This window comes from Scomber scombrus, chromosome 5, assembly GCF_963691925.1.
Source record: "Scomber scombrus chromosome 5, fScoSco1.1, whole genome shotgun sequence".
NCBI lineage: Eukaryota > Metazoa > Chordata > Actinopteri > Scombriformes > Scombridae > Scomber > Scomber scombrus.
In genome coordinates this window covers 3,039,106-3,049,676 of record NC_084974.1, presented here as the reverse complement: position 1 = coordinate 3,049,676, position 10,571 = coordinate 3,039,106, and the positions used below count along the sequence as shown (strand labels likewise).

At 40.2% G+C, this 10,571-nt stretch overlaps 1 protein-coding gene across 1 annotated transcript; it reads left to right on the top strand.

Annotated features, from left to right (window-relative positions):
• Window positions 1-1,531: 1,531 nt before the first annotated feature.
• ppm1da (protein phosphatase, Mg2+/Mn2+ dependent, 1Da) lies at window positions 1,532-9,268 on the top strand. The gene is made up of 6 exons (XM_062419210.1): window positions 1,532-2,062; window positions 3,013-3,241; window positions 6,793-6,917; window positions 7,506-7,687; window positions 7,793-8,017; window positions 8,107-9,268. The coding sequence occupies exons 1-6, from the start codon at window positions 1,558-1,560 to the stop codon at window positions 8,506-8,508; spliced, it is 1,668 nt and encodes a 555-aa protein (XP_062275194.1). The 5' UTR covers window positions 1,532-1,557; the 3' UTR covers window positions 8,509-9,268.
• Window positions 9,269-10,571: the final 1,303 nt, after the last annotated feature.

Here is a 10,571-nt window from a genome sequence, read left to right as displayed (position 1 = left end):
TTGTTACAGTTCTTTCAAACTGTAACCTGGCCTTTCTGTTATTGAGGCTTATTGTGGTGACCCATATGAGGTTCTGCTGACTGTAGTTTTTGACACATCGACACAATTGTCACCATTCCAAGTGTTCTTCTGTTATCCACTATAGTGATCTTCTATGGTCTCAGTATTTAGAAAAAGCTAATCAGTGTATTTCTTTCTTCTCAACAGTGTATTGTTTTCAAAAGACCTTACATTTTGGTTGTGTCTATGATTGATTGATTCTGACAGTTCAGCCTCATGGTGGCCTATTTTCCTCACACTGGCACTTTCTTTGTCATCTTGTTGAGAAACCCCAGACTCCAAGTTGGGGAGTTACTAGTTCCATGTAACAGTGTTATGTAATTCAATTGTAAATATATGACACTGTAATCTGTTACAGTTACTGAGGAAAAAATGTGTCATTAAATTACAATTACTTATGAAAATGTTGATGATTACAAAGGAGGTTACATCTGAAGTCACACCTTTAACATTTTGCTCAGGAGGGTTTTAATATTTAACATGTTACTGAATACATATATTACATCTGGTATATAACCACTCAATACCAATCTGTAAATAATGTAAATAATGTCATGATTATTTTTATTATATATATTTTTACTATTATTGTTCTTATTGTTTTTGTACTTATTTATAGTTCTTTATTCTTTTTCTTATTGCTGCTCTTCTGTTCTATTTTACTGTCCACTTGTTGCTGTAATAATGTAAATGTCCCTATTGTGGGACTAATAAAGGAATATCTTATCTTATCTTATCTTATTGCTGTTTTTAATTCTTTGACAACAATATTTTTTCGATTTTGTAAATAAATCATGACGTGGGCTTATTTGGAGCACACATGGGCTTATATGGTATCACAGTACCAATTAAGCCCATGCCAGACTTTTGACTTTTTTCATCAAATATCTTTATTTTATATTCCAAAATCTACATGAACTAATGAATACATTTTCAAATGAGAGATAAATCTTGCTTTATAAGAAATGATCTCCCTTATAAATCATGTCAGTATCCATGAAAAACACCTCAACTTAGGTTTTGGTGCTTAATGAGTACATACCTATCAGCTGAAAACATGAATTAGAAAATTAGAAAGGTAATCAAAAAGTAATCAAATGTAACACGTTACATTACTTTGATTATGTAATTGAAATAGTTACATGACTTATTACATTTTAAATAGGATAACTTGTAATCTATAACCTGTTACATTTCCAAAGTAACCTTCCCAACCCTGCTGCTATGCTTCTCCCAATATGGAAGTGAACAGCATCAAATTTCCTCTCATTGCCATTTTATTCGGAGATCCCACCTCTAGAGGGCACCAGCTGCTTTGTCTCTGCCACGACTGACGTGCTCGAAGAAGGCAGTTGGTGACGTCAACACGTTGGAGCATGCCTACTACGCTCGAACATAAACAAAGGCAAGACGGAGCGCTGCAATAAACTGTTCTCTGTTGTTATTTTATATGCTAACCATACCGAAAAGATTGAACAGCGACTTGTTTCTGGGGCAATGGAGAATGCATTATTGATTCGAGTGAGCGTGTTTACCGACCAAGGAGGTAGGAAATACATGGAAGATGTGACCGAGGTCATAGTTGAGCCCGAGCCGGGAGAAGATGAGCCGACGACGGGAGAACCAGAAGAGAGCAGCGGGGGCGAGCTTACACTCAACTCTGACCAGGCTGGTGAAAGCACAAGGTCTCTGCAGGTTGGAGACGAGCCATGTGAACCTGCACTAACGGAGGAGCACTTCTCATCAGAAGAAACGGCTTTACCGGGAGGTCAGAGCCCACCGCGAGCTCCGCCGAGCGCCGCGAGCCATTCCCGCCGTTCCGTGGCTTTCTTCGCCGTGTTTGACGGTCACGGGGGTCGCGAGGCTGCGCAGTTTGCACGAGAGTTTTTGTGGGAGTTCGTGAAGAAGCAGCGGGGGTTCTGGTCGGACTGTGACCGGGAGGTGTCCTCGGCTATACGGAAAGGTTTTGTCGCCTGCCACCACGCTATGTGGAAAAAGCTACGTAAGTTTCCCCACACGCAGTGCACGTAGTGACATTTGCCGTTATCAGTTGACGTTATGTGTTTCAAATATATCTGTACCGCTTCCTCTGAGGGGAACGGGCAGCACCCTCAACTTCACTCACCAAAACCGCACCGTAATGTATGGCCTACACCCTAAACACTTTTTACTCGCTCATCGACGGTGGCGCTTGAATGTCTTGTTTAAACGCCACATTTACTACAATATTCTGCGAACTCTGAAGTCACCTTCTCTGCGCTATGTGGTTTTGTATGTAAACACACGACAAGACAACCAAAATGCATTGGCATATCATTAAGCCGTTTCTCTATATTCGCATACAGAATAACAATCAAAAGTAGCAGAGCTAACAAAGTGAGCATAGCCGGGTTCACTCCAAACAAAGCCTACTCCAGCAGACAGTCAAACGATCACCCATTCGGGAGTATGTTCCTTTGGTAGTCAATCTGAAAAGAAGTACATTTTTTTTTATCGTTTTCTCGGACTCACTTTGTTTCATTTCAAGTCACAAATTTCAACTGTTTATAAAACCTATTAAGATGTGTTGGCGCTGTGCTATAAAGAAACCAGTCAGCAGTCTGGATATGCCTGGGCATGTCAGCTGTTCAACAGCTGTTCACAAGTGGTGTGTACACAATGATTGTAAAGCGCATGTCTGAATTTAATTACATTGGAAAGATAACAGATAAACACTGATTCCAGTGAACTGACCTTTAGGTCACAGTATTCTTGTCAGATTATGGTCAATAAGTAGCTCAGTATGTAAATGATGTTTTGATTAAGAGTAGCATAAAGCAAACAGAAAATAAGTAAGGGAGCTTTTATCTGCCAGTCCCTTTTGAGAGATGAATTTGCTGTGCTGTTATAAACATGTACAAGCGAGAGACTCCTTTTTTTCATTTTCTCTCTCTCTTTCTCTTGTCATTTCAGCTGAATGGCCAAAGACACTCACAGGTCTGCCGAGCACGTCGGGCACCACAGCCAGTGTGGTGGTCATCCGAGGAAACCGGATGTATGTGGCCCACGTTGGGGACTCAGCAGTGGTTCTAGGGGTCCAGGATGACCCTACAATCCCCTACATCAGAGCTGTGGAAGTAACTCAAGACCACAAACCTGAACTACCTAGAGAAAGGGAGCGTATTGAAGGTCTGGGAGGGAGGTAAGGCTTAACCCATGAGACATCCAGCCTCTGTATTTTATTTCAATATAATATTATATGACATACCCTATTTTCCAAATTGGACATTTTGGAGTATTTATGTTACCCTACTGGGACGTTGTTGCTCAGAACATTACTATACATTTTTCAGGTTTTTTTTACATGATCCTCATTTAATCAAACTGAGTCATTTTTTTACTGTGGGTTGTGACAGTAAATGCATCATAAGTTAAAGGTGACATACTCCTTTTTAACTGGTTAATATAGGTCTCTGAGGTCTCCAAGTTTTTTGCTGAACATTCCACTGAGATTATACGTTCTAGCATGCTTCTATCCCCCTCTGTTTCAGTCCTGTTATCTGTGGACCAGAATGGATGAATTATACTCAGCTTGACTTTACTCGACTGTCCCTCACCAGCATTAATCAAACATCACCAGCTATATGAGTTCAACAGGCTTACCTGCTGAATAAACAATAAAACGGCATCTAACATATTAAAACTTGCAGCCTACAAGTTTGAGATTGAGTCACAGACATCTGGTATTGATCCATCACACACACATCTAACTGTTTTCCAGGCGCGGTGGGGAAATTTCCACCAAAAGTATAGTGAATCCAACAGGTCTTCATTTTGGAACTGAGGTTAGATGACTTTTTGCATCTGGAAAAACTGTCTTTCATAGATAACTTTGGCAGGGATGTTCACACTCTGCTATTGGATTGTCATTGTTTTCCTGTTAACCCCGTGAGATAGATCACTACAGCTAACGTCAGGTTAGGGCTGGGCGATAAAACAGTCATGATACAGGGTCTCAATAAAATTTATGTTGATAACGACGATAAACTTTGGACCACATGTGACAGTCAAACTCAGTAGAGACTGTGTTTATTTGTGTTATTTATTTATTTCAGCTTAGCATGAGAGTCTCTACTGTGTTTTTTCTGTCCTTTATGGCGGCCGTTACGCTAGTTTCTCTCCTCTTCTCTGCTTTTTGTTGGTGAGTGATTTGTGCTGCACACAGTGGAGCAAAGGAGAGACAGTGAACCAAGTTAACTACTAAGTTAAAAAAAAAAAAATACAATTGTGTTCCATTAGCTTTATTTAATATAAAAGTTATAATGTAAGATCATGCCAAACTAGTTGATATGGTGTTTTATTGAGAATTTAGTGTTTTTACGCAAGTTGAATTATTTGGTACAACGTTTTTATGGTTACACCACTTAGACATTTTTGCCATAATCCTCTAATATATTCTCTCAAAATGAATTAAAAGCAGAAATTTGATGCTGGGTCCACAAAAAAAGAATGTGTGCAAGTTATTCATACCACATGGACACAAAAAACCCTCACTGACCCTTATATTAGAGGAGGGTTTTGCTGCTGCCTCGTGCTGCTTGGAATGAAATATTCTCAGTTGCTGATGACCAGGAGTCAGGAGTGGAGCAGTGATATTACAGACATGTGGCATACAGACAGCTTGTAGTGTGACAGCAGGGCTGCCTGGTTGAATAGAATAGTAATTAACAGCTGCTGTGTTTGGAAAATTCATGATGCATTTCCTGATTTTTTTTATTTTTTTGCCTATAAAAGCAGCTTCTGGGTGCACCACCTTACATATGTAAATTGGATTCTTATAGCCTGCAATTTTAAATATATATTTTATTGTTACAATTGCTATTGCAATGTTTTGTTTAGTTTAATTTTTGATGGTTCATTGTATATTTTTTTTACATATAAAAACACATTTTTACAGCTCTTCAATTATTTACAAATATATACACACCTATGTTAACATGGACATTTTAGCATTGGCTCACTTACTTCTACATGCAAATTAAAAGTTGGATTAGTTCTGATGTGCCATGTTGACTGACCTAAGCACCAGATTTAGTTCATAAACAGGAACATGTAGAATCACCTCGAGTGATGCAGTTATTTCAGAAGTATTTAGTTTGTATGTGTCTGCCAGACACTGATAAATCAAATGTGGAAATATGAGCAAAGCGTTCATGTGTATGTATAAAAATATGACAAATACCAGCATCTGTGGCATCCACATATGAAAATCTAATCTTTAGCAAAACATTGAGACTACAATTAACTTTGGTCAAGAGTGTAAAACAAGTTTGGTATACACGTCATAGCTTTTTGCCCTAATTCTTTATTCTTTGCTGTGTGCCAGATGTTGAATGTTGGAGACTCCATGCCTCATATTTGCCACACTCTGGATGTGCAACAAACAGTATAGCTTTTACAATCAAACAAGTGCTGAGACACCCAGAAATATAAATAATATACATAGACCACCAAGAAATGATATTTTATCAGTTATCTGTGTGTGGGCAGTGGCCACTTCTTTCACAGGTTTTATTCAGGGACTGCAACAAACCATTATTTTCTTTATTCGTCAATCTGTCAGTCAATTTCTCAATTTATTGAATAGTTGTTTGCTTTATAAAATATCAGAAAATGGTGAAAGATCCTGGTCACTGATTCCCACAACTCAAGAGGACATCTTCAAATCTTTTCTTCCAAACTACAGTCCACAACTCAAACATATTCAGTGTACTGTTATAGAAGACTAAAGAAAGCAGAAAATATTCACATTTGAGACGCTGATATCAGAGAATTTACACATTGTTTTCTTAAAAATGATTCTAAACAATAATCCATTATCAAAATAGCTGGTGATTAACAACTACTCAATTATTTGGCTTATCATTGCACTCTAGAGCTCTAGTTTCGTTATCATAGTAACCATATGTATTGCATGGTTACTGCAAAACATATGGTATAAATATACCAGTGAGGCGGAGCTGTCAATATACTCTGCCTGTCACTCAGTGGTAAAGGAAAAGCAGATGCTGTGGAAGCAGGCATGTTTTTTACCATGCCAGATGTCATGGTTGAAGACATGGCAGTGTTAGTCTGTCATTCTGTCTTCCACTTTGATCCACAAACAAATATCTCAACATGTATCTGATGGATTGCCATGATATTTGGTATAGATATTCAACGGGATATATTCATCACACGAGAGGGACAGGACAGGACAAAAGGTCTACTGGAGCAGGCTAGACGGCAATCATATTAATAATAGGTCATGTTTTACATATAAATAGGCAGTTCTAATATAAATGAACACTTTATTTTGAACACAATGTTAGTGGTTCTGCTGTCTGCTCTGGTGGCAGACTAGAAGCTGACATTTTTTCAGGATTCCTGTGGGACACCTACGTAAACAGGATGGAACGGGAGTCATTCTTCTGGGATTGGGATGGGACAGGAATTTGTTTTTGGGATGGGACATGAGTATTTTTGTTGGAGTGGGATGGAACAGGAGTGAAAATACACTCCTCTATTCCCCAGAGGATACATCCTAATGACTTCATAACATTGTATTATTTTATATACATTAGTTTTAGGGGGAAATATGTAAACCATTTTTTGATTAGATGGACCACTGGGTTTCATTGTGAGCTGCAACAAACTCTTAATATAATACTAAGTAGCAGCTTCTCCTCTCCTCTATCATTCTCTGTCTAACAGTGTGATCAAGAAGTCTGGAGTGAACCGGGTGGTCTGGAAAAGGCCGAGACTGAGCCACAACGGACCGGTCCGCAGGAGCACCGTCATCGACCAGATACCCTTCTTGGCCGTGGCTCGAGCTCTAGGTATGAAAAAGCAACCATCGGTCATGTTATGGTAGCTAGGACTCAACATAAGTCAGCAGTTTTAATGATGATGGGATAAGTGATACTGTGAGTTATAATGACTGTATTTCTGTTACATGTTTGCAGTTACTTCTGGTTACAAAGTCAATATAGGTGCTTTAGTCTCTCTCTCTATCTATCTCTATCTCTATCTCTATCTATCTATCAATTCAGAATAACAGACACTAGCTGTTTTTGTCCTGGTAGACAAAGGGTTAAGACACAACTCTGGCTGGGAATCTTTCTTACTTTTCATACCCCTCCTTACCTCTCTCTCTCTCTGTCTCTCTCCTTTCATTTCCTGTCTACATCTATATTATTAGACATCCAATAAAGGCAGACATTCCACAAAATAAAGGTCATGGAACGCCCTTTTTGTGTTTCAGTCATGTGAACCTTTGCCAGATTACACAAGAAGGAATTTTTAGACAAGTAAAAGATAATAAGGGTTGTATCAAGTTCATTAAAACAGGTGGAAACACCCAGCCAGTCATCATGGAGAGTGTTTTTCTAGTGGTGCCTTGAACTAAATATACTTCTGTATAACAGGTGATCTGTGGAGCTATGACTTCTACAGCGGGGAGTTTGTGGTGTCTCCAGAGCCGGACACCAGCGTGGTGACCCTCGACCCCAGAAAACACCGCTACATCATCCTGGGCAGTGATGGTCTGTGGAACATGGTGCCACCTCAAGAGGCCATCTCCATGTGTCAGAACAACGACGAGGCAATGGTGAGCGGAGATGCGTTGATTGCGATCTGTTATGATAGTTAGATAATAGCTGGACATTGTAAGTCAGAGCGTGTCAGTGTAATAACAGCCCTTCCATTCTTCCAGGCACCGTGCGGGGTGTCGAGCGCCCGGCAGCTGGTCAGCCACGCTCTGCTGCGGTGGCGCCAGCGGATGTTGCGTGCCGATAACACCAGCGCCATCGTGATCGCCATCCAGGAGCCCGGGTCCCCCCAGGACACCCTGCACCACGAGGAGGTGCTGCTCGACCTTGCCAAAGTGTCCCAGAGTCCTCCCACCTCCCAATCCCGCGCCGACACTCCTCTTCTACAGGTGAGCGCAAGACGCAGTGAGAGGAAATTGGGGAGATTTGGGAGCATTAAGAAAATCTATTCTAAACTAATATGCTCTATGTTCTGCAGCGCACTCAAGAGGAAGACTCCTGCTCGGCTGTTTGCGACTTCCTCCCCGCCCTCGAGCGACGGGACGGCCTATCAGGCGGCAACAGCCTGTACCACATGGATCTGTCTGACCCGTTCGCTCTGTTTCCGCTGTGTTTGAACGGCAGCACTGAGCCAGACAGTCTGTCCAGTCCAACTGACAAGACAGTCAGCAGCAGGACACCCAACGGCAAAAGAACTATTGACGCATCACCATCACCCTCATCAACGCCGGCGTCGGGCCAGTCGGCTAAGAAAGCGCGGTGCAGGACTGCAGACAGGCCGCCGCTGGTCCAACACAACGCAGAGAAGAAACAGAAGGAGTCGAGCAACGTCTCTCCCATTCTACAACAGCATAACAAGACCACAGTGTGTGTGTGCTGAAACACACACACACACACACACACACACACACACACACACACACACACACACACACACACACATAAATGAACACATCAACATGTTGCCTCCCATTGTCATCTATGTCTTCAATGGTTTCTTTTCTGTGGGTGTTTGGTCTTAATGTTACTTTGCAATACTCATGCACATTCTCACAGCCCACAACCTGCCTCACACTCTTTTTTTTATTTTTTGTGGGTTTCAAAATTCCATCCTGAAACACCACTTTAACCTTCATCTTACTTCACCTCTTTCTCATAACAAATGTTTAAAAAAAAAAAAAGAGGCAAATAATGACTAATGACGCTGATGTAAATATCCTGCATTTTATAGTGGAGCATTGAGAAGTAAGTGAAGCTGTTCATTTAAAACAAATCTATATTTTTATACAGTCTTTTATTGTACGATGATAAAACATGACATTTCCTCGTTTAGATGAGCTCCGTCGCAGCTTTCATCTCTGAACCCTCCTCTCTCTCTCTCTGTCCACATTAGCTTTGCATGTAAACTTTTACCCTTTCATCTTATTTAATCACTGGAGAGAAATCTTGAATATAAACTGATGGTGCTGCTACACTCACTCACAAACCAGTAAGCTACTACATTGTGTATATTGATATATAAATATATGTAATAGGAATGTCAGTGGTTAATCAATTATTGATTAATTGCTGTTGATAATTTGACAGATTCAAAAATCTATATTAACGGATAACGCAGAAATCGAGGGCCGTTCGGTGTAACTGTTAGAAACGGTTCCGTACATTTACTGCAGGAGCGGTTGTGCAACCAGGTGTAGGCTTTAATAAGGTTGGGTTTCCAGGTGTGGTTGGGACACATGAACCTTTCCTGCTGTGTAAGGAAGAAAATAGTCAATGCGTGCCTCAATCTGCTCACTGTGGCACAACTTTGAAGCATGAAGTTGGGAAAACTGCACAGATTTGTTGTTCAGTTAATTCAGGCTGAGATCAGCCCTATGATGCATCTAATTATACACCTCCAACACAGTCAACACAGTGATGAACTGTTTAGCCAACACTCCCCTGCTCTGAGTAGAAGTGCATTTTAGCAGTGGCAGTAAAGGGACTGATGAGAAGGTTGGAGCAACAGTATTTATATGTCTGTTACTAGGGATACCTACTTAATGATAATAATAAGAATTGTATGTACTTCCATAGCTACTGTTGCTATGACTGTCTGAGTCTGACCACCCATCTGCAATAAATAGTCCACCGACATCAGCAAATGGTATTTTATTTAGGCTGATGTAAGTCAACAAGGGAAATATCGACAGATACCGATACTCGGCTGATATATCGGCGCATCCCTATCTGTTCCAGCTGTTTCCAGCAGCTGCACTAACATTAGCTACAGTGAACACACACCACTTCATCATGTAGATCAGGTGTGCAGTAACCTGTTTTAAATTTATACCACAGTTACTGATTTTTTACGATGGAAGATCAGTCATGTCCAACTCTGGTCTGATTGTGTCCTTTTAATGAAGCTGGATGTTGCGCAACCGTTTGCTGTGTTTTAATACTTTGCATTTCATCTGGTCGGTTGTTGAATAGACGACAGACCAGAGTGGGAACTCAAAAGTCATTTTAAATTAAGTTATTATTTTGTTGTTATTTATCATCAAGTAACTTGTTTATCTGTTCTTTGAATTAATTACTATTACCTTGATTTTGTGTCCACAATAGGTCATGTCAGTGGTTAACGTGGTTTTATAATGAAAAAAGTATTTCATAAATTGTTAATGATAACCAATAAATGAACATGCCCAACTATCAGTTACAGAAACTGCTTAAAATTTGCATCCCTAATATAAAATAAGTGATGGTAGCAGTTTTTTATTGCATAATGCATCTGCCCCTGTAAGTTTAAAAGGCATCAATGCTTTTCTTCAATCACCTTACATTCTTGTTAAAGTGTTATGATGTCCTCACTTCCCCATACCAGCTCCACTCAATATACATCATGTAGTGATCTTCAATATTTCGGAGAATGCCTTTCAACAGCCTCCTGCCTTCCTTCCAGAA